The sequence below is a fragment of the Colletotrichum gloeosporioides genome (genome assembly GCF_011800055.1).
Source record: "Colletotrichum gloeosporioides strain Lc1 chromosome Unknown consensus_75, whole genome shotgun sequence".
NCBI classification, from domain to species: Eukaryota; Fungi; Ascomycota; class Sordariomycetes; order Glomerellales; family Glomerellaceae; genus Colletotrichum; species Colletotrichum gloeosporioides.
In genome coordinates this window covers 144,777-168,082 of record NW_025544720.1, presented here as the reverse complement: position 1 = coordinate 168,082, position 23,306 = coordinate 144,777, and the positions used below count along the sequence as shown (strand labels likewise).

The following is a 23,306-nucleotide window of genomic DNA, read 5'->3' as shown; positions in this document are numbered from 1 at the left end:
ATTCTTCCCTTTCGTGTAGCTGAGTGTCAAACCTGATCTGAATGAGACGTTACGACCGGCTAGTCCCAGCTGATGAGGCGAATGTGGCCAGTCCGTGCCGGGCAGGATTTGAGGACCCCGATCGCGTGCTTGTTGGTGGTGAGGGTTTTGACGCCAAGACACCAAGAAGGCAACGTCAAGCCAGCGAAAACATGGATCAGGAATTAAGCCAAGAGACAAGCAATTGTGTGATTTTACCCCATCGTATCGACGCCTGCGGACATGAGTCGGGTCACTCCCGCGGGCGGCGTTATTCGGGATATATGAAGTCTCAACGCGTCTGCCACTGGATCGGCCATGATGCCCACAACCCTCCTCGATCCACGTTCTTTCGACAGGTCTACTTGACAACTTCACTCAGACCTTGAGGCAGTCTGTCTTAAAAAGTTGCCAGTGTTTTCACTATTGCAACATAGTCAGATAGGCGAAGATGGTCTTCTCAAAGCTGTTCGGCGGCGGCGAGAAGTCCGAGCCCGAGTACCGGGTGGACCATGAGGCCAGCGACTCTGAGCCTTCGATCATTCACGATGGAAACCTCGCATACACTCGCCAGAAAGGAGGCAATGGGTCGAAGCCTTCCTATCAAGAAGCCGTCGGCGCGCCTGTGGAGTCTCAATCGCCCCTCGGATACCACGTGGGATGGGCAGCTGTCATCTTTTTGAACATCAACATGATGATCGGAACGGGTGTTTTCTCAACACGTAAGTCCCCGCAAAGGATTCAGACAGGTTTAAGAGCCCCAGAACAAAGTACTTACTGGATTTGTTACAGCGGCGAGCATCCTCAATCGCACCGGCTCCATTGGTCTTGCACTTCTGTATTGGGTTATCGGATTCCTCATGGCGGCCGCTGGATTCAGCGTCTACCTGGAGCTTGCCAGTTACTTCCCCAATCGCAGCGGTTCCGAAGTTGTCTACTTGGAGCAGCAATACCCTCGCCCGAAGCACTTCTTCCCCGTCGCTTTTGCCGTTCAATCGGTCATTTTGTCTTTCAGCAGTAGCAATGCCGTCGGTAAGTTCAAAGTCGTGTGGTCCAGCAATGGACGCGTCGGCAGGTAGCCAGTAGACTCATGAAGCTCTAGTTCTTTCGAGATACTTGTGGAGGATGGCCGACATTACCCCGTCAGAGTGGCAAATGCGTGGTGTGGCCATCGCCGCTTACACCCTCGCCGTCATCTGCGTCCTCGCGCACAACAGATACTCTCTGTGGCTCGTCAACTTCATTGGTGTCCTAAAGATCCTTACTCTGGTCTTGTAAGTCGCCCTGGATGGCGGACTAGTTTCAAATGCGGCACTAACAGTATTCAAAACAGCATTAGCATAGCAGGCCTCGTAGTTCTTGGCGGCAACGTCAAGCACATCCCCGACCCCAAGGCTAACTTCCGAAATGCTTTTGAGGGCACCACGAACAACGGAAACGACCTTTCCAACGCACTGGTGTCCATCATTTTCAGTTATGCCGGATACTACAACGCCTTCAACATGACCAATGAGATCAAGAACCCCATTCCCACCCTCAAGAAGAACGGCATTATCTCACTTGGTACCGTTGCAATTTTGTATATGCTCTGCAACATTGCCTACTTTGCCACAGTTTCCAAGGCTGAGTTTGCCGAAGCCAGCGAGATCGCTGCTGCTGTTTTCTTCTCCAAGCTTTTCGGCGAGAGCAAGGCTGCTGCGAACGTTCTGAACTTTCTCGTGCTGCTGAGTGCGTTTGGCAATCTGCTGGCGGTCTTGATCGGCTCGTCGCGAATGATTCGTGAGATTGGCCGACAGGGTGTCTTGCCCTTCACCGAGTTCTGGGTTTCCACTAAGCCCTTCGGAACGCCACTGGGCCCTTATCTTTTGAAGTGGGCCATGACGTTCATCATGATCGTTGCGCCTCCAGCTGGCGATGCATTCTCCTTCGGTAAGTTTGCCCTTGAGACAATTGGCGATGAAAAAAAGCGCAATACGCTAACTAGCCTCTCAGTCGTTGACCTTCAGACATATCCGAGCGCGATGTTCAACTTTGCAATGACATACGGCGTCTTCATCCTGAGGCGCAGGCGCAGACGCTCTGGCATTGGTCGCTCAGACTTCCAGGCTTGGGACTTTGTCGTTCTCTTCTTCTTAGCTATTCAAGTCTTCGTACTGGCAATGCCCTGGTGGCCGCCTAAGGGTGGTCCCTACGCTGGTAGCGTCAGCTTCTGGTACGCGACGTACTGCGTTGTTGGCATTGGAATGTGAGTATTTTCAGCGCAAGCGCAATTCACAACCTCTCTAGAATATTGTACTGACATTCGCTTAGCATGATTGTTTGCGGTCTCTACTACGTCTTCTGGATGTACCTGCTTCCCAAATGGATGGGATATGAGATTCGTACTGAGATCGTGGAGGTCGATAACGACGGTGCCAACACCCACCGCCTGGTCAAAGTTCCCAAGGCTGAAGTTGCTCAATGGGATTCCGAGCATGACGAGGCAGGTAACCTGCGCCGAAGGAATGTCACGACTGTTGAAATCGAGTCGAGTGGGTCCAACGAGAAGACAGCCTAAAGTAGAACACATACTTTGAGCTTCATTTTAGGGAATCCTTTCCAGAATTCTTCTCTTGCCTTTACACATCAGATTGCAGTAGACTCGATGGAAAGCAGTATGATTCAGCACAGTATGAGGTGATCTTTGAGCGCTATGTAAGAGGCTTACATATACAGCTGCCACGCCACGTTGACTATCCAGCGATAATGAGATAAGAGGTCTCGCCCCCTTCACCGATGGCACTCGGCGTTTCATTCCGTATCTTCTGCATGATGTACTTGGTTCAGGCAGCGAATCATAGTACGTACCACCGCTGACGCTGCTCCCTGAATCCACTCCTAGATGCTAAATCAGGGTCAATGGATCGGCGTACTAGCTCTATGAACGTAGATCTGGGGTTCGCAGCAAACACTGCAGCTGTCACATGGAGATCATGCGGTTACATGGGATCCGTACCGCGTCATTGGTTCGTAGATGCTCCGTAGTAACGAGCATAAATTAGTGAGACATTGGATCTGAGCATGGATGGAGGCTAGTGACGATCCACACAGATTCCAGTCATCCGCAAGCCAAAATCCACGTTTTTAATTACAAGTTTCGGAAAGAAGGAGCGAACAAAATCTGCCCCCCTCCCCCTCCGAGTTGGTTGGTTACCCCGGTTGGTTGGTCGACTTCCACATAATGGCCGAAGCCAGCATCCATTTTCGAGGACTACATAGTTTTCAAGAAGTGAGCTGCACACCGATGCGGTGAATTACAGTAGCCGGCTCGAACTCGAGAGAGCTCGTGCTTGGATTCATATTGATGGAGAAGATGTACACAGCAGCCAGGCAAGGCTTATCAGATGCGTTCGTCGTATCTTCCACGTGATACACATCGACATCTAGGGGATAAGAGGTGCAAGGGCGATGATGACACCCTCGACTGACATCATGCATCAAATTCTTCCAGGCTAGAAAACAAGCTAGCAATTGATTATCTTCTTGGACCTTCTCTTCTCGCCTACCCACGTATCACTCCTCAGTATTACTTGGGCTGTGCTGTAATAGGAATCGTATTACTATGGCTATGCATGCCAGATCCGGTTGGCCGAAATCCCCATTAGAGTAGTCGTCGCCTAGGCAAACATCCGTCGACACCGGCGGCCTGATTATCAACAAATATCAACCCTGTGAGTAAATCGATCCCATATCACGGACCAGTGACGGATCGCCGGAACCGGAACCTTCTCCAGGGGGTTGGGAATGTTTCCCGCGTCTTATCTCCCGAAGCCAAGGATCCCCCGCCGGCCGACGAGTCATTCTTGCGCCTTTTGATCCAGTGCCCCGCAGAAACATGTCAACCCCACAGAATGCTACGGACTGGACCTGCAAGACTCTCAATAAGCTGCAGCAAGAGCCAGCCTATTCCCCGGCATTCCTTCATTACCATTCCGTAATCGCTCAATTGCCGTGTTCTAGCTATCAAGATAAGTCGCAGATAAGACCAAGAGAGCACTAGCAGACAAGGGCCGACCCAGAGGTTGGTCGGTATGCGAAGTCGGTCAGTCCTTGCCGATGGCATTCAAGCTCATCTTTTTGCCGACAGATAAGCAAATCCCGACCGCACGGGTCCAGCGTTCGCTTAGCTCAGTCACCTCCGGACCCCATCCACGTGCGATTGGGCACCTCCGTCGAGATAAGGTCGATATGTCAGGATGTTGGTCAGAAGTTACGATGAACTACGCGGATTCCATGGATTCTAGCGCGAGATCATCAGGCTTGAGCGAGGCATTTTCGAATTTAGTCGGATATTGGTTCCAAAATCGGACATGTTGTGTCTTATCCAGTCTTATCACCATGGCTTCACTGACGACAACCGGGGGAAGTCCGTCTTGATGGCAACAGTATAAGAGAACCCGAATGATCCATGAGAAACCCTTTCGGTCTTTTCAGAACAGCGCAGACTTTTTAATCTCCTGCAAGCCGAAGCTGCCTCAAGACAAGCCCTTTCTTCCCAAGAAACATCAGCGCACCAATCAGTCAAGATGCAGACCCGCAACTTGTTCCTCGCCGCGTCGCAGCTGGCCATTGGCCTTGCCGCCCCGGCCTCCATGCCCGGCTTCCCGGTCCACCGTCTTTCAACCCGCGAGACTCACTTTAACGCCAGCCTGCCCAACATTACCATCTTTGCCACGGGCGGTACCATTGCCGGCTCCGCATCATCCAACGCCCAGACTACCGGCTACCAGGCCGGTGCTCTCGGTGTCGACATCCTTATCGACGCCGTCCCTGAGCTGTGGAATGTTTCAAATGTCAAGGGTATCCAGGTTGCCAACGTCGACTCCGGCAGCATTACTCCCGAGATCCTCCTCAACCTTACCCGCCTTGTCCAAGAGGCCCTCGACGACCCGTACTGCCAGGGCGCCGTTGTCACCCATGGCACCGACACCACGGAAGAGTCCGCTTTCTTCCTTGATCTGACCGTCAAGTCTGAGAAGCCCGTCGTCGTCGTCGGTGCCATGCGTCCTGCCACCGCCATCAGCGCCGATGGCCCCATCAACCTCCTCGAGGCCGTGACCCTCGCCGGTAACCCTGATGCCAAGGGCCGTGGCGCCATGATCGTTCTCAACGACCGCATCGGCAGCGCCTTCTATACCACCAAGACGCACTCCAACTCTCTCGACACCTTCAAGGCCGTTGAGCAGGGCTACCTCGGTTTCTTCCTCGACATCAAGCCCATCTTCTACTACCCCGCCGTTCTCCCCTACGGCCGCGTCTACTTCAACGTCTCCGAGGCCACCGAGCTCCCAGAGGTCGACATTCTTTTCGGTCACCAGGCCCTGCAGCCCGCTCTCGCAACCGCTGCCGTTGAGGCCGGTGCCAAGGGTCTCGTTTTGGCCGGCATGGGTGCTGGTGGATGGACCACTCCTGGCCGCGACACCCTCAAGAAGCTTGCTGAGGAGCACGACACCCAGATTGTTGTCTCCAGCAGAACCATGGGTGGCTTCGTCGAGGACGATGATGCTCTCAACACCTACGGTGGCTGGAACCTGAACCCCCAGAAGTCCCGCATCATGTTGCAGCTTGCGCTGTACGCTGGCTACACCTCTGAGCAGCTTGAGACCCTTTTCAAGTTCGCTTACTACTAAGAGTAATGAGTTGAAGTTATGAGATCATGAGCACATAGATATCAATAATAGACCAAAAGTAATGTTTACCTAATAAAAGTCGAGTTACTCCAAGTGCCAATTATGACGAGCCGAGATGCTGAGGAGTAGCAAACTTCCTAAACGCGCAGCACTGTATGACGTGCGCATCCAAACCCACGGGGGGAAAATTATCAGACGAAACAGAATGCCAGACCAACGAAGAGGTATTTTTGACTTAGTCTGCGCGAGCTCCACGAGGCCTTCATTGAGTCAACTGTAGTCAATTGGCGATACGGGGTGTCGACCACCCCCGCGTATGACGTTGGTAATTCGGAATAAGTTGTGCGAATCACGAAGACGAGTTGAACTACGGTCCTTCGAGCTAAACTCGAGTGCAGAAGGTCTTCGTTAAGAAACATCGCTGCCGAGCTTCATGGTATATTCAAAATCGTCAAGATCGTTAGCAACTCCGATCTATAGATGTCACCCCCGCCCCCTTAACCAACACACACAACTTCCATTATGTAAATTGCTTTGCCGATCACAACTCTTAGCCGTTTATTAGGACCCACTGCATTGATACGATATCTACCAACTCAAACGAGCTTGTAGACTGAGTTTCTTCGCCTGAGAATTTGGGCGAATGATGTGGCCGGCTCATTCCTTCAATGCTATGAATACAATACTGTCAACGTTGAACTATGTTCAGCCTGCTTTCGTTCGAAACCGTCACAGGAAACACCGGTTACGGCTGGCAGTTCCAAGGCGGAACAAGACTTGAACCAACTAGGAGCAGAACTAAGACTATACATGCACGACGGCAATGGGACAGGGACAAGGGACGCTATCAATTTAGGATCTTAGTTCTAAGGAACGCTTTCACGACACAGTGGAACAGTCAACTCATCATTGGATCTTTAAAAGGTGGCATATCTTGAAGAGTACTCCCTAGCACATGCCGACAATAAATGTAGTCAAAGTAAGTAGGTCATGATGAGTAATTCTGCACGAACCTTAAATACGCCGAGGGGTTTTCACCCTTGTATTGTGTCCATCAGCCTATGTTAAACTCTCAGCAGGCGTATTGGTTAGACGTTACTATCACCTTTGCTGGTGGTTGCATTAAACACGCTTGTCAGCTATTGGAGTGGCAACGATGAACATGTACCTCAATTGATGTGCAACAATGATGGGAAGTTGAATGGCTCCCTTTCTCGAATCATTCCTTTTGTAGTTCATACCGTAACCCAAAAGAGCGGGTCATAAAAAGTTTAAAGATTGAGAGCATCCTGCGATTCCGGCTGCGCCGAGGAAATCATCGACAAGTGGACGGCAGACTCATGAGCCCCACAAAATAAGAAAGAGTGTAGGTAAGGAATAGAGTACATTGTAATTATTCAATGGAGCGAAGCATAATGTAATCATTTTTGCAATAGTGAAGGACTCTATTTTACATTTTCTAAAAAAAGAATTCTTGGCATCGCGCCGGCTTATATTCTCCAGATGCTGCACTTGCCTCTCCTTCACTTCTCTCCTGGGCTGGTGCACTCAATCGCTCTCGTCACTCGTTTTTACTTGGCTCTAGTCTTGACTGACGACAAGGATGTCTCAATCGCCGATTCGTCTTGTCCTTTTCTACTTGTCATGGTTCGCGGTGGCCGCTAAAGCGTCCATGACGCTCGAGCGTCGAGCCATTCGCCGTCAACAATCAGACTCCTCGCACTTCTGCAGCGTGAAAACTTGCGGCGCAGCGGGTGCGGATACTTGTGATCAGCAGCTAAATACCAGAGTTCTCGGTGCGCCTGATCGAGGAAGTCAACCCGGCCCAGGCCGGTGGGCCGACCCTACAAATTACGGCGGCAATGTTGACAGCTTCTTCCGCGGCGAGGTGGCCAAGCTTCAGTGGTCCCAACAGGACATCGTCTCTATCAATGGAGCGGATGTAACTTCAAAATACATACCGTTCAAGAATGAGCCAAAATCGCTGGCAGCGCTAGGCTTCTGCGGTTGTGTTGGTGTTATTGTTATGTCGAGGTCAGCCGTCTGGATGGCGCACATCACCGAGGAACCCGTGCTCACCAATGAGGCGACATTTAAGAGGAATGGTCTCGATGTACTTGAAAATGGATCTGGAACGGACGACATGTACTACGGCTTGGCAGATCTGAAGGACAATGTTTTCGCCGCGAATCAGGATCCTGTCATTGTCGTTTTCGCCCCTAAAGACGAATCTGGGGAGTTCAAGTACCGAAATCTTATGGCACAGGTTGATGATCTAGTGGAAAACTGTAAGTTCAGTCTAGGGCCTGTTCTCATTCCTGAATCATTGCATTCTGAGCTCCGGAGTACGATAAGAACACAGTATATTGACTGTTTTAGTGATTCCAGTGCGATCCAAATGGATTGGATATACTCCGATGACTGGAGGCATGGAGAAATACGACACCCGCTGCACTACTTCCAATGGCAAGCTTCTCGTACAATACCAACCGTCTCATAGCAGATTGTTCGGCAAGTCAGATGCAAAAGCCAGAATTTGGGTGGAGGGAAGCCGATGGACATATGAGTCCGCATGGAAGCCACAGAGCGATCAGAAAGCCAGCTCGTAGAATAAGTTAGGCCTGACAGCGCAACAGTAAGTTCGGTAAATGCTTAAGGTGAAGAATCAGACGCCACATTATATTCAGACCGAGATGAATTGATCAATGGATGCTACATCAACATTCCGGCAGTTACCTTATTGCCCCTCCCTGCTTGGTGGGTAGCATACCTCGGCTCAAGCAGCAAAACCGTGATCGCCCACACCAGGGCAAAACCTTGCATGGATACATGTACTGCACCCCGGGGTTTGAATACGTCAGAGTCGTGCAATGATCCTCTAGGGGTTCATCCAAGCCCCAGTCTAGGTCGTTGACTGCAACGCAGAAGGTTCCAATGCAACCGTTATTTTCCCGAGCTGTTCAGCCCATTTGCCGATGCAACCGCACCAAGGCCGAAAAAGCAATCCATGCGGAATTCCACCATACGGCCTCAAGCTATGGGTGTATATCACAACGATATAATGGCGCACAGCTCCTAATGTGACAAAGGGAACGGCTGATTGTGACAAAGGCGAAGGCCAAGGCAACAAAGGCGAAGGCTAATGCGACAACGCCCTCGACTAACGTCCAAGAATTCAGGAGAGTAGGCTCGAACTAGTAATTTCCTAGCTTGGCAAGCTGAAAAGAATCCATCCAGTGCAGTTTGCTCATTCGGCCTCATGTGCAACGCAATTAAATATCCTCTTCGTGCCCTCTCTACAAGTTTCCCAGCGGCAAGCCACTCGTTCAATTCACTGTCTTCAGAACATCACCAAAATGTCCCAAGCCTTTGCACCTTTTACCCCTAGGAGGCTGATGACCTTGATCGTCGCCATTGCCTTGCACTCCGCAAGCTTTGTTCATGGACTACCTGCCTCTGAAAGTGCCGACCTTTCAACGGATCTTCGAAGAGCGCCCACCGACAACTTCCACCTCGAATCGCGACGAGACATTCCTGATGCTTTGGCCAAGTTTCCATCCGGCCCGTTGAACCAATTCCTCAGACTCATCAGCACTCTCCCAGCCGGAGCCGCTGCCCTGGATGCAGTTGGTCTGGTTTTGACTCCGTTGCAGCAGAGTCTTGCCGATTCCGTCGGTATTGACACGACCGAGGACGGCTTGGCGCCGAATGCTACCTGTGCCGATATCACTGTCATATTCGCCCGCGGAACCACCGAGCCTGGAAACGTTGGTCTCGTGACTGGCCCGCCTTTCTTCGATGCCCTGAAGAAACAAGCAGGCGGAAAGTCTATCAACATTCAAGGTGTTGCTTACCCTGCAACCTTTGAGGGGTTCAATAACAATGGAACTGAAGGAGTGCTCAGCATGTAAGTGAGCTTTCAAAAGTGAGATCTACAATTGGAGTTCTAACTCGGCCTTCTAAGGACCAACTTCATCAACAAAGCCATCACCAAATGCCCTAACTCCAAGATTGCCATATCCGGCTACTCTCAAGGAGCCCTAGTTGTCCGCAGCACAACGCAATCGCTTCCAGCTGCGACAATGGCCAAGATCAATTCGGTGTTGACTTTCGGCGACCCTGGATACCCAAATCCTATCCTTGGCGCAGATGGCAAGACACAGATCATTTGCAACGACGATGATGCGGTTTGCAAGGGAGGTTTTATCACTGTGGACCATCTGACTTACGCCGAGAATGCAACGACGGCTGCGGAATTTGTACTTCAGAAAGCGAACACTCAGTAGAACGTTTGACGGTGAGGCCTAGCATAACCGACCGTTATGCAATTAAACAGATGAGAATCTTTTCGTATTGTAATTGAACCCGTCAAACATAAGTTGTATCAACCAAAGACCTATTAAGCCGGGCGCTGAGCAACTTCAATCGATAAGCTCTGGAAACAGTCGGCGAAATAACAACGTGAGGAGATATGAGCATGATTACAAGGCCTTTTGCACCACAGTCAATGAGAGGTTTCCATGTCCTTCAGCCTGCGATCAAAGCATAGCCAACCGTCATTTACCATCTGTCCTCTGTCGATGTGGCTTGCATTCCCAAATGCATTTCTCATGCGTATAGAAGGCCTTGCTGCGGGTCATCGACTTGCCCGCCCGAGAAAGAACAATGCCCCGGTTCCGTAGTTGACACCGCTACAACACCCCACTGGAGTGGCTTCTCCCAGGCATTGGGTTCGTCTAGCCCAGGATGACAAGCTGCAGCTATTGCTGCACTGCAACTCCCCACTACAGGTATCTTGCCGAATTTAAGAGGCCGCGATCCGACAAATATAAGATACACGATCATGATAAAGACAGCAAAAGCAACCATCATAACTCCAAAGCCTGACCAGCCACAGGATGTAAAGCTTTTTTCCGGGTAGGGGACCATGGCCATGACGTTTTCTGATGAAGGGCCATATAAGTCCATGCTGACAACGAAAATGCTTTGCGAGATGAGCCAATGAATAAGACCCGAAAAGATCATCACCGGGATTGAGTATCTGAGTGGAAGCTGCAAAAAGTAGGTTTGTCTTTGGGCTCCCTGAGGTTGCGCGGAGACTCGAAGGCCTTTTCTGTGACTTCCGAACCTATCCCACTCAGATACCAAAGATATGCTTGTGCAGATAGTATTGAAATTGCAGTAAAGGAGCGTCTGTATAAGTTGGAATGTGTTGGCGACGATGACGTTGAGGATGAGAGACGTAGAGTCTTGGCCCATCCAGCTGGTCTTTAGAATAAGCTCCGCTTGCGGTGAAGCCATTCCTGCTGGTTTCAAATCTGTAAAGCCGGTGGGTATCTTGCACAGCAGCAGAATCACACAACCGACGATTGAGGTGAAGTATCTAGTTTTCCTCATCAATTAAAGTGTTCTGGAACGCTGTTCAAAGAAATATTCACTTACCCAAGCACACATATGTTCCATCGAATGGTACCAGTGGCTAAATCCTTGTATTGCAATCCATTTCCGAATTGCCGCGGCTCCCTGGTCCAGTCATTCTTGATAAAGTCCTGGTTTGACTTGAGACACATCCTTTCCGTGGTCTCATCAGGTTCTTCCATGAAAGAGGCAATAGCGTCTCCAACAGATAGCAATGGTCTTTCTCCGTTGGTAAAGGCAACAGACAGCATTAAAACAACCTTGAAAAGGTTGAAAGTAATGACGACCCAGCAAAATACCCTGCTGTACAACAGCTTGCAATGCCCCTCTGTTCTTTGGCTGTGGCATTCTGTGATGGTTGTTTCATTAATCCCTAACGTATCCAATCTCTCCGAGCTGGCCCATTCAGAGCCTGAAGACATCGTGTCTTCTTCTGTTGTCATTTCTTCCAATTTTGCAGTATAATTTGTAAGTTCATCGTCCGCTGAAATCAAGATCAGGCTGCCTCGCGAAGACTGAAACTCAGTCCTATACGCCCTGATACACTCAGGAAAGCTAAGGTTCTCCATTAAACCTTGATTATAGGCGCTATAGATGCCCGCTAGTGTTGTCCTGGCTTCTGGAGGCGCTGGAGATACATCACCTGTAGCCAGAAACCTTCTGTCTGTTTTGAATACCCAATACGCATTCACCGAAGTTGATGCGAATATTGTAGAGTTAAAACTGTGAAGAAGTCAGCTTGACATCAAGTACTAGGTAGTGTTGGCACAGGATTACGATACAATAAATGAAGAGGAAGAGAAGATATCATGAAAAGGAGCCAAGAGACCCTTCTTTTCCATCTGATGCGCCAGAAATTACGGATGCTAGGGACCCCAATATCCATCCAATCTTGTTTGGCATGGGCTTTGTTGATCTCAGACCTTGTCGGCGCCATAAGGCACTGCATGCAGTAGTTGCTGCCAGATAAAAGAACTGTGCTCAGAACATTTATGACAACGTGGATGCCAGTATTAGAAGCTTTCGTCTCCGAACAGGTGTCTGGGAGTAGCAAAATACCAATTCCATCTTTCTTATCCGCCGAGCGTGAAACGGTAGCCCAGATGATGAAGGTGAGGTTCATGACCAATGTAGAAAAGGCCGCAATAGCAAAGCCAAGGGCAGCCTTTTGCCATTTGGCCTGTGGAAGTATAGCTTTGGCTTTTCCAGCAAGGCTTAGCCGCCTCTGTTAATAGAATAAACCAAAACACACATAGTGAACAGGGGCGCAGATGGAGAACTGATCTTCCTTGATCACTTATGTGTACGATTGTGCTAACGTACCGGTGCGTGCAGAAATGAAACGACGGGCAAGCCATCGCGAAATACTTTGCTTCACTCCTAGGTCTTCGAATTTAATGGATCCTGGCCGTAGATGGACTGCGTTAACTGGTTTGTGCTCTGGGTTTATTGTTTGACTCTACCGGGCTTCCGCTTGGATTTCCCGCTCACAGTCGTCGGAGGCCAGTGGGAGGAGTCCACTGAGAAGTTATATCTACATGTACTGTCTTTCTGCCGCGATGTACCAAGATGGCTGACGCGCGCCAAACACCTCAGCCACGACTGGTTGTATGCAGTACCACCGTCAATTGGTATGTGGTCAGAATTTCGCAAGAGGCAATTGGGTATATGTAGGTAGGGTTCAGCTATAGCTGATTAAGAATGACCTTGCACCGCGCGGCTTCCATTCCCAGCTACGCCTTCCACCAATGGTGATGACTGCCGAGGCTTTAGTGATAACAAAAGACGAGACACAGCATTTCAGCTGACATTTAGTGTGTCAAAGTGAAACGCTACGTCAGAGAGTCATCCCTTAATCTTTAATTGTCTCGTCATGTCACCAGCCTTGGGGTTGTGCCAAATCCAGTAAGACACTTTGAGGCCCTGCAGGGTACTTCGACTTTCTCCAAATGGGAAGGAAACCGTACAATACGAGCCCGATCTGTTGGTAACTCTTTACCTGAGTCGCCACGCCTTTGAAAGTGTATTGCAACAAGTTCTCCACGGATTCTAGCATGTACCAAACAAAACTACCTTTTCACAGAACGTACTATAGGTGCCACCCTTAGAATTACAAGGGTAACATTGTATGTAATGGTTTTTTAGTCTTCATACCTCGTAAAATGACCTCTCTTCGACAAGCGTCAGTGCTACATTAAGGACTACTTCGGTGGCTGTTCCGAATCATTTATGGTGCTTTCTTTATCGAAGCTAATAAGACCTCACAGACAACCCATCTTAGGTACTATTAGATCATAGGCTGGTAGTCATAGATGAAGCGGGGGCTACGGAGCAAGACGTTGCGGACAGCTTCAACCTGTGTATCGATGCTGTTTCGCCTTTACATGTTTGTTATTTCTGGTACTAAAGAGTTAGAAGGCTCTCGGCCGATTTTTAAGTCCGTAACAAGCAAGATCGGTGGAGCCATGCATTAAGGAGGGGCTCACTATATCGACGGAACAGTGTAAGAAGTGGCTAAGTCAGGTTCGCAAGGGCGGAGTTGTGACATCACTACTCAAGTCCGCCCAAAGTCCGCAGCCCGATCATGCGATATAGGGATGCGATGTTTGGGTCCTCGAGGTCGTCCGCATTTCCTGTATTATTGGGCCAGCTCACTCACGCTCCATACGAGGCATGAGGTCTCCGACCGACGCCGAGTGTGGGGCAACTATCAATCGGGCCGTCCGAGATGGAATTGGTGCAATCACCGGGGCTCTCCGGACGCCGAGATGATGGGCCAATCGAAACTTTCTCATACCTATCAGAATGGATGAATCGATGGCGGTGCGGATCGCTACGGTCGCCAATTCAAGATAGTATGACTTCTTGCCTCCAGGTACAGTCAGATACAGACTGTCCCCAGCTATTTAAACGCTCCAGTATGTCTCGTAAATATGTATGCTGACTTCTCAAACAACAACATCTGATCACAAGCTTCATCTTTTATACCTAATCATCACATCACAATGGCTACAATCGTGAGAAACGTTGCACTCCTCGGTGTAAGATAGAACCCTTTCTTCGAGCATCCAGGGTTGGACGACTCTAATTAGTGTTAGGCCACCGGCATATTGGGCCCTCACTTGCTGAAAGCATTGACTAGCGCTGGGCACTCTGTCACCGTCATTCAGCGCAAGGAATCTACGAAGGAAGCGCCTCAGGGCGTGAAGTCTGTCAAGATTGACCTGTCCAGCTTCGATGATCTTGTCTCCGTGTTCAAGGGGCAGGATGTCTTCGTCAGGTAACCCCCATTGACCCCAAAGCTCTGATTTACGTTTCCCCAATTACTTACACCGCACCAGCGCTGTTCCAAACCCGACTCTCGCTTCAGACAAGGTCATAATCGACGCCGCCATCGCAGCCTCGGTGAAGCGCATCATTCCCTCCGAGTTTACCACCAATCTCGACACCCCTCTTTCCCGCAAGCTGCCTCACGTCCTCGGCAAGGTTGAGGTTCGCGAGTACCTCGAATCTGTGGTTCCAGCATCTCCGTCAACTACGTGGACTTCCATCAACAACGGCGCATTTCTCGAGCTATGCCTCAAGTTCGGCATCCTCGGCCCCAACTTGATGCAAAAGACGGCGACTTTCCACGACGGCGGCGAGAAGGTTGTCGGCGCATCTCTGCTACCTGACATCGGTACCGCTTTGGTCAAGGTCCTTGAGCCTGGCCATTTTGAGGAGACCGCCAACAAGCCGGTCTACTTCTACTCCGCCGCCATCAGCGAGAAGATGCTTACCCGACTTGCGTCCGAGGCGACCGGTATCGACTTTGGCAGCGTCGAGGACGGCCGCATCCCAAATCTGAAGGTTGAGGATATGGTCCGCGACGCGAACGAGAGGCTGGCCAAGGGAGACAAGTCTGCGATGATCACTTACTACTTCCCGATGATGTACAGCGAGGGATACGGTGGCACTGACTTCAAGAAGCTGTCTTGGAATGAGAAGTTGGGTCTCAGGGTCTTGAGCGAAGATGAACTGAAGGAGCTATTCAAACAGGCTGCGAAGGAACTTGGAGTCCTCTAAGACAGGACAAAGTTCTTCGGGTGATATCTCTAGACAAGGCGTCATCGTTGACATGTATGGCAACATCGGTGGGAACCCAAGTCAGATCGAAACAATCATTGACTAGAATTTAAGTCAACTAGTATTTGAGCAGTGTACAAACGAGAAAGAAGATCCCATGTTTACCACGTAAGGTCCATGTTAAAGCGGTAATGTCACCCATGTATGTCACGGGAATCTAAGTGCACGGCGATCTGAACCACGACCGTCGCGAATTGCTCTCACGTCTTCAATATGGCAAGTCTCCCAAGCGCCCGCGCGGTTACTCTGGACAGCCTTTCAAGAGAATGCAGTTCGACAAGGACATGCCACAAACAGCCCAGCCGAGTCCAGCAGGTCGATTTTGTTGGTCCGTGTGACGTATGAACGCACTGGGATCGGCCCTCCTGTGTCACTTAGATTTGCGGATCATCACTGGAGGCGAGGCAGTATTCTATGCCGACGATTCTCTGCTTGGAACCGAGAGCTCGGTTGAAGGCTGGAGGGGATGAAAACCGGGGAATATCAGCAGGAATCACCAGTGAGAGTGCAAGTAATATATCCGAATTGTTCTGCAACCACGGATGTACATTCATTCACTGTCCTAATAGGGAAAATGGACCGGAAGTCTCTACCCATCGGCCGAAACTCAATAATAACCATATCCACGGACTCGGCCTGACTTGCACGCTGACGGCTCCACACTCGCGGTCAGTCGTTCATCCGATCAGGATTCACTTCCAAGGGAACCCAGGAAAACAATGTGATGTCCGAAGTCGAAATATAAGAGACTCAGTTTCCCGAGTGGCCTAGAATCATCATCAGTTCACTCGACTTGAAATTTCACTCCGCTCGTCTCTTTTAGAATTCCACACACATCTTCGCCATGAAGTTCTCCATCATCGCCCTTATCGTCCCCCTCGTCGCCGGTGCCGCCATTCAAGAGCGCCAGGTCAGCCCCGAGTGCGAGAAATGGGGCTCTCTTGACCACCCGTACCCCTTTGCCACGCAGTGGGGACAGTACTTCCTGTGCTGCAACTACTTGGGACCAAACGACGTGAGTTTCTACCGTTCCTTCTGCGCGCCGATGACCATGACGAAGTTTCCTGCAGTGACTGACTTGGTGACACAGCTTTCTCAGGGCTGCTGTGATCCCGCTGGCGCCAACACCGGCAGCGGTGCTCCTGGGTGCCCCTAAGAAGCAGGCAGGCAGTTAGGAAACGTCTGCCGTTATTCGCAGCACGTACCTTCGATTCATATACACGTATCTCCAATAGCAACACAAATTGCTTCATTACCCCAAAGTCTCCGTCTTCGCGTGTGAGAGGAAGCCACATGCAGTGTGGTCTTGTTACACGAACCCGCCACCCAGTGCTTTTGTTGCCTTGCCGTTCTACCTCCCCACGACCAAAATCTGCCAGAAATTCAGGACCTATTGCGTCCATCCGCATAGCTTTACCCCAGATCCGAAGTCCGGGATGGTTCAACTGCCCGAGAAACACTCAGGGGGCCTCCGGGGGCACCATCACCGGCCCCACATCATAAAGAGGGGCCATCCCGGCCTCCGTTTGCCCCTTTAGGAGATCACCTGGGCTTTGGATAAATGACAGCCTTCACAAGGTTTGCTAGGCGAACCGACTTGCCGCAGGCGAAAAATGCCTATTTCAACAACGGACGAGTGTTTGGCTCAGAAAACAGGTTTTCGATATCTTCTGTGGTAGCATGCCCTCTCATCCCTTCAATTTGCCTACAAATATTCCTCTGGTTTGGGTACGCTCTTCTCGCCCATATTCAACGGCATCTGCACTCGACGTCAGCTCCAAATCTACCAACGTATCCACGTGACAGATGCGTGAACTTACCATGGCCGGCCTGGCCGCAGTCTCTCTCTCAAAAACGTCCATGACGATCTTCTTCCGACTCTCGCTCCTGTACGTTAGTTTCACCGGCATATCCTCCGCAGGATTTCCGGGCAACTCGCCGGCGTAGTCAGCAAACTCCAACGTCGACTTGGTCCCCGGCGCCGGAGCGACATGGAATGTCCAGAGGATGCGCATCATGGTGATCACGAAAGACCGTTCAGCAACGTGGTATCCCGGACCTAGCACACTCTTAGCAAAGCTCCCAGCAGAAGCTGTTGACGGGGGGCAGCGTACAACCGCGTCGACCGGCTCCGAACGCAAAGTGGTCCCTCTTCGTCGGGTCTTGGTGGTTCATGCTTTCCATCGTCGTGGTCTCGTCGTCCTTGAACCTCTCCGGGCAGAATCGCTCTGGGTCCTCGTGTCTCGCGGGGTCGTGGCTTATGGCGCTGTATCATGTCAGTCTTCACCGACTGCCGTCACCACAGGCGGGATATAGACATACTATGCGTTGATATGAAGTCTCGCGCCTTTCGGCAGGCAGTAATCCCCAACCTGAAGATCTCGCGCGGTAATGTGAGGATGGCCGAGGGCCACTGGCGGCCGCCATCTCCAGAGCTCCTTCATCATCATGCGGAGGTAGGGGATGCTCTTGAGATCATCATAGACGGGTATCCTCTCGCCGACGACTCGATCTGAGTTCCCTCGTGCATAAGTATTTGTGCCAAACGCTCGTAAGACGGGAGATCGAAGGACTTGCCAATATCTTCGCGGGCCTTGGCTTGGACTTCGGGAAACATCATCATCGCTTCCAGGAATGTCCACGTCGTCATCCGACTCTAGTACAGCGTTCCCTTGATCAGTCACATTCACAAAAATGGGGCTCACAGGTAGATATCCAACTCAACTCACCGTATCCGCAGCTCCGACAATGAGTGACAACCCCAGAATGGCCACCTCTTCTTTGCACGACATTCCCCTCAGATCGTCAGACTTCAGAACCGAGCCCCAAAACGTGTTTTCCAAGGACGGGTCGCCCTTTGCCAGGCGGTCTTGGGCAGCCTGCAGCCCAAGCATCAGACGTGGTTCTCAAACATCGACCTTTTGATAATACAACCTACCTCGAGTCTTTTCATCGCCCAAGCCAAATCTCTCCGGTACCTTGCGCGCCCTTTTCTCTCCCAAGGCTTCAAAAACATGGGTAGCTTCCCGAGGGACGGCATCAGATCGATGACGTTCATGCCTGGAAACGTGTCTGGAATTGCGTAATTGTGGTCAGCTTCGTCGTCCTGAACAGTGCGTTCGAGTGTATGCATGGGATACACTTACTGATGATTTGCGTCTCCGCCTCTGCTTCAATGTCAGCTTCCGAACAAGGTGGTACAAAACAAGATTCAACTCACCCATGATGAACGGGATAACGGCGTCGTCGGTATCGGGAATCTAGTTCACAACTCACGTTAGCAAGCCCCCCAAGCCATAGTAAAACGTAAAAGTCTCACATCCATGCCCATAAACGCCGTTGCGAAAGCGCTGTACGTGTACCTCCCAATCGCCTGATACAGTCTCGCGCCAGCAAGACCGCCTTTTGGGTCCGTAACATTCTCATGAAGGAACTTCAAAGTCTCGTATTCCAGTAACCTGGCACGGCCGCAGTAAGCCCCAAAATCTCTCCGTTTCGCGACCCGAGGAACGTAAACTCACGGAATGATCTCGTCAGCCTTCTGGACATTCGTCACAAGCTGGTTGATAACCTTGCGTTGGTTCTTCAGTCACTCGTCAGCAAACTACATCGTCAAACATAACACCTTTCCCCGTGATCGTTGCTTTGCCAAAAGTCCCTGCATTCACGCTTGTCCAGTTTCGACTCACCTTCCACGTCGGATCGCTCGCCTTCAAGAACAACACATTAAAGTCATTGTTCAGAATAGTACTCGACATAATCCACGTCGGACGGTCCGCCGTCTGCGCAGACTTCTTGTCGAAGATTTCCTACACCGCAGTCAGCAAAACCCTTTCCACGCCTCAACGCAACCCATCCCAAACAACAGAAATAAGCTCACCTTAACCATCACATCGGAGTTAATGTAATAATCAACAATATACCCCGACCTAACGCCGAATATCGGCCCGTACGTCCTTGCCCACTCGTTCAGCCGCAAATGCCACGTCCTCGTCTTGTTCTCGCGGATCAGCTCCGGCAGGTGTCCGAGAACCGGTGTCGCGGGTGGTTGTGGCGGTAATCTCGCCGTCGACTTTCCTTTTCTTCGTATCCAAAATGCCGCGATTCCAAGAATGACCGCTCCCAAAATTGCGAGGGTCGGGTTGCCCAACACCATCTTGACGACACGTGAGTCTGCAAACGTACCGCCCATAGTTGTGTGTAACTCTCGTGCCAGTGTCGTTCGGATTGAGTTGAGTTGAGTCGAGTTGATTTGATAATCAGTTGACAAAAGTCAACTTCAGTATTCTCTTATCCTGCACGCAGGAACAAACAACTTTATTGATCAACGCTGATAGCATGGCAACGGCCTACACCCGGGTTTTCCGACCACGAAGCGGACCGGATCGGTGCCTCCTGTCGCCGTCGTGGTAGTCGAGCAGCCCTACTACGTCCTCTGCCGTGCGGCGTATCAGCCTCCCCCACCGGCAATGCCGCACGTCCGCCGGAAAGTGCGGGGGAGGGCATCCTAAGCTTTCCCCCAGACTTCCCCAGACCACACTATCTCACGGCATTTGGAATAGAGTGGTTGTGGTTTGAAGGAAGAGGCGCTGTACATATTAGATAGAACTTGCAGAGGCCATGCTATGGTCTTGATGATCTACCCCACTAGGCATCATCCAGTCGTTCTGCTAGCTACAATCTCTACAGCGCATGAGACGCAGGTTTTGTTACTGGTATTCATCGGTGGAATCGGCGTCGAAAGCGCCGTGTCGACTCGGATGTTCCGGCAAGCTGCCATCTCATGCTCGGGCTGCTTGACCATTGCTGAACTGAAGGAGAAGGTCGTACTGAGGCAGTGGTATTGGGGTAGAAATGCCACATAGTTTACACAAAGTTCGTCACTGTTCAAATTTGCTCATGCTACTTATCTGGAAACAACCGTCCTCATCCCCAAAATGTCCGACTACTGGTCATTCGAAAGCTGAAGAAATATTTGGCAAAATTAGAAACACGGAGCAGCATGGTGCTGACCCGAGATGCCGCAACTTGCAAGTAATACGAAGACGACTCACCAACCCATCTTTCTGACTCAGAAACCTACGCTCTGAAGACGTCAATCCCTCAGCACGAACTCCTCACCTTGAAATATGAGACGCACACCGAACATCACCTCGACTACTCAACCAACCACCCGATACCGCTCCCGATCACATCCGGAGAGAGGTGGTGCTGAGTGAGACCACCGCCGCGATTCAAAACCTTCGGAAACGGCCCGGCACACACAATGACAAACACCAATCTATTGGAAAGCTTATTTTGCCAGCAGCGACTGTCCAAAAAGTCGAATGCGCAAGAGCAGCCCAATTTCGGCAGCATCGGACCACGGAGCTTTTTAGGACCCCGCTGACATATCCGGGAACGCTGCCGGGAGGGTCCCGCCGCCTCCGAATACTGAAGGTCATTTCGGATTTCTGGCCTTATCGCCGATGGATTTGTCAGAACCTCGCCGTCCGGACGAAGTGTTTGCAGACGGCCAACGTTGATAATCCTCGCGAATGATAGGATAATCAATTGCCGCAGGATCACGACCGGCGGCCAGGTCGGCAGGCCGGTATGGCCCAACGGCGCCGCTGGGAGGTAATCAAAGTTGCGGGGGACAGAACCACACTACACGTCACAGATCAGCCAAGTGCCACACCCGTTAGAGAAGTCGATTTGCAGGGGTGGGAAGGTGAGAATGCCGTCCAAACTCCGAGGGAGGAGGGCAGGAAAGTCCGCCGCAAGGTATCCGGTCGGATACGGCCCTCGATGTTGCGCGGGCTTCCAAAGCATAGAGTCTTAGAAATGGTGTCACCCGTTTGTTCGGCCGTATGCTGTGGAACTATGCCTGCCGTTATCGACAGATGGCCAAGGCAGATCTTGCTTTGCCGCGTCCTTGGAACAATTAGAAAAAACATGAGATTCTGCAGGGCGTCACGCATGCAAATCACGTTGCCAAACATGACGCTGCGGCCTTGAATGAGCCTGATTCCTGGTTGCGAGTGGCTGGGGCGGGATCGAAGCCTCACCGAGTGGACCGTGCCCGCACCGGTGTTCCGGAAACCGGCGGAAGAGATTCCGGAGTGACCCACAAAATAGAAATCGTGATGCCGCAAGGCCACAAGGCCAAAACACCACCCAGGGCTTGCTTGGTCGGTGCACTGATCGCCGGTCGCGTGAGAAATGCCATCGTTTCGGCTGGTTTGATTCCAATTCACCACCTTTGGTAGTGATTCTGGCAGATCTGCACAGGGCGGGGTCGGCGCAATTCCGAGGACATGCGCATTCCTCGGGCGCCCGCCCGCAAGGACCCGGGTGATCCAGCAGTGAATGTTGCATCCGTTCCGATGGCCGTCAGTTCTGAGGCTTCTGATGAGAAGGCAGTGAGCCTCCATGAGGAGAGTACACTATCCCGCGACACTGGCAGACCCCAGAGGTACCGCCGAGTGAGTGCCGGGCAAATCCCGTGATACCACGTCCGTGAAAGCCAAGGAGGATTACGCGCCGGGGCTACGTGCATATCAACCAAGACAATACGGGGCAGAAGAGCGAGACCAAGGCGGAGGTGTGTTGGAAAATGACATCAACTCCGGGCGCTCTGCCTCTGAGCAGAGCTTCCGTATGGGGGCCAACAGGGGCAGGGAAAAGTGGACGCTACCTCCGGGAAAGACGGAGCGAGGAAGCGTGGCGTCGTCAGCGACCATCAGCTTACGGGTTCCCTACGGACATGCGGTTGACGGTGACCTGCTCCAAGCCCCCTAGGCCCGTGTCTTGACCGCCTGAGGACCAACAAACGTTTGTAAATAGCGCACCGCAGCGCTGAACGCCTCCCCATGGCATGACGGTGGGCTGCTCCGGTCGCTGGCGCCTCCGTCGGCACGTCCACGGCTTTGGGTATCCAGAACATGCGGACGGGTGGCCGATGGAACTGTTGTCTGTTTCTGAACGAACACTGGGGGAAACGCCCGAGCAGGTCACACAATTCAGAGCACCGTGTCGGATGTTGGGTTTCAGATGACGCTGCGGAAGGGCTCATCAGGTCTCACTCGTTTTGTTTGTGCCGCGGACCGCTGCGTTGAAATGGGCTGAACGAACCGCACTGGCACGCCCCCGGGTCGGCGCGGCTTCTGGAGGGAAGCAACCGCATTGGCCAAGCTGCCGGGAGTGCTACGGCAGCTGCCCCAGAAGAAACAATTTTCTTCGGAGGGCGGAAGCGAAGGTACATGTCCGAAATCGCACGAACGAAGCGCGCCGCCAAGAACAATCTGGCCCCAGATGCTGGAGCAAGGCGGTCCGGTGATAATCGTCGCCATTCTCGCCAGCCGAGGATGAGTTCGGAATAAAACAGGCGCTGCGTTGAAGAAGAGCATGAAAACCCCCTTGTCTCTGCATCTGCCGAGTTCATCTCCAATAGGCTTTTGTTCGGTCGCCGGGCAAGACATCAGACGTCCCGCATCGTGGGATACGATGCCCGGCCGAACAACAGTAACGTAGCGAGGCCCCAAGAAGGAGGGGCGCAGACACATGGGGCGTCCCTACCAGCTGGATGACCTGGAGTAATGGCCATGATGCAGCATTTGGGCCCGACTGTGTCGATTTTTCCTTCCTTCAACTGTTCATTGTCTTCGTTTTGCTCTGTTCTCTGTTCAACAAGGTGGACTATCGGACGCCCCCAGTCAGCGTACCAGAAGCCCTAAGGTACGCTGTAAGCACCGAGCCCTACAGCGCGGATAAAGGCTGAAGCTTGTCTGCGTGGGTTTTGGGTTTTCCCGTCTGGGGGGTTGCAACTGCGGCACACTCGGCTTGGCCCCCTATTCGACGGGCGAAAGTGCGCAGGGGGCTGCTCCGAGGGCAGCGAGCCGAGCGCTCCAGGTTGATGTCGCCGGTGTTCCCACTTTCCGATACCTCCTGCACGGCGACGGCCTCGCGATTGGCGGCGGGTTCGCTTTCGTGAGGGTAACAGCAGGTTGATGCACACTTCTGCGAGGAATCGAACCAGTTTAGGTCTGAGACTTGTGTTGAATCTGCCGTGAGGGTAGCCGTAGATGATGAATC

The 23,306-nt window shown here is 51.7% G+C and overlaps 8 protein-coding genes across 8 annotated transcripts; 6 read left to right on the top strand and 2 right to left on the bottom strand.

Moving 5' to 3' along the window:
* Positions 1 to 469: 469 nt before the first annotated feature.
* On the top strand, positions 470 to 2,575 carry GCG54_00014252 (High-affinity methionine permease; the record flags this gene model as incomplete). The annotated part of the gene is made up of 6 exons (XM_045414091.1): positions 470 to 740; positions 811 to 1,050; positions 1,121 to 1,292; positions 1,352 to 1,947; positions 2,011 to 2,263; positions 2,329 to 2,575. 6 exons carry the CDS (start codon positions 470 to 472, stop codon positions 2,573 to 2,575), a joined length of 1,779 nt encoding a protein of 592 aa, XP_045259612.1.
* Positions 2,576 to 4,583: 2,008 nt separating this feature from the next.
* On the top strand, positions 4,584 to 5,687 carry GCG54_00014251 (putative L-asparaginase 1; the record flags this gene model as incomplete). The annotated part of the gene is made up of 1 exon (XM_045414090.1): positions 4,584 to 5,687. One exon carries the CDS (start codon positions 4,584 to 4,586, stop codon positions 5,685 to 5,687), a length of 1,104 nt encoding a protein of 367 aa, XP_045259611.1.
* A 1,603-nt stretch (positions 5,688 to 7,290) lies between these two features.
* On the top strand, positions 7,291 to 8,296 carry GCG54_00014250 (uncharacterized protein; the record flags this gene model as incomplete). Its single annotated transcript, XM_045414089.1, has 2 exons — positions 7,291 to 7,975; positions 8,067 to 8,296. The coding sequence occupies 2 exons, from the start codon at positions 7,291 to 7,293 to the stop codon at positions 8,294 to 8,296; spliced, it is 915 nt and encodes a 304-aa protein (XP_045259610.1).
* A 747-nt stretch (positions 8,297 to 9,043) lies between these two features.
* GCG54_00014249 (Cutinase) lies at positions 9,044 to 9,973 on the top strand (the record flags this gene model as incomplete). The annotated part of the gene is made up of 2 exons (XM_045414088.1): positions 9,044 to 9,594; positions 9,652 to 9,973. 2 exons carry the CDS (start codon positions 9,044 to 9,046, stop codon positions 9,971 to 9,973), a joined length of 873 nt encoding a protein of 290 aa, XP_045259609.1.
* Positions 9,974 to 10,295: 322 nt separating this feature from the next.
* GCG54_00014248 (uncharacterized protein) lies at positions 10,296 to 12,463 on the bottom strand (the record flags this gene model as incomplete). The annotated part of the gene is made up of 4 exons (XM_045414087.1): positions 10,296 to 11,070; positions 11,130 to 11,828; positions 11,888 to 12,319; positions 12,429 to 12,463. The coding sequence occupies 4 exons, from the start codon at positions 12,461 to 12,463 to the stop codon at positions 10,296 to 10,298; spliced, it is 1,941 nt and encodes a 646-aa protein (XP_045259608.1).
* Positions 12,464 to 14,110: 1,647 nt separating this feature from the next.
* Positions 14,111 to 15,170, top strand: GCG54_00014247 (uncharacterized protein; the record flags this gene model as incomplete). The annotated part of the gene is made up of 3 exons (XM_045414086.1): positions 14,111 to 14,146; positions 14,204 to 14,385; positions 14,447 to 15,170. The coding sequence occupies 3 exons, from the start codon at positions 14,111 to 14,113 to the stop codon at positions 15,168 to 15,170; spliced, it is 942 nt and encodes a 313-aa protein (XP_045259607.1).
* A 904-nt stretch (positions 15,171 to 16,074) lies between these two features.
* Positions 16,075 to 16,386, top strand: GCG54_00014246 (uncharacterized protein; the record flags this gene model as incomplete). The annotated part of the gene is made up of 2 exons (XM_045414085.1): positions 16,075 to 16,245; positions 16,321 to 16,386. 2 exons carry the CDS (start codon positions 16,075 to 16,077, stop codon positions 16,384 to 16,386), a joined length of 237 nt encoding a protein of 78 aa, XP_045259606.1.
* Positions 16,387 to 16,935: 549 nt separating this feature from the next.
* Positions 16,936 to 19,422, bottom strand: GCG54_00014245 (Cytochrome P450 monooxygenase patI; the record flags this gene model as incomplete). The annotated part of the gene is made up of 12 exons (XM_045414084.1): positions 16,936 to 16,989; positions 17,051 to 17,289; positions 17,345 to 17,496; positions 17,553 to 17,886; positions 17,956 to 18,109; positions 18,169 to 18,302; positions 18,377 to 18,397; positions 18,451 to 18,490; positions 18,550 to 18,688; positions 18,752 to 18,813; positions 18,920 to 19,039; positions 19,111 to 19,422. 12 exons carry the CDS (start codon positions 19,420 to 19,422, stop codon positions 16,936 to 16,938), a joined length of 1,761 nt encoding a protein of 586 aa, XP_045259605.1.
* Between the last annotated feature and the right edge of the window lie 3,884 nt (positions 19,423 to 23,306).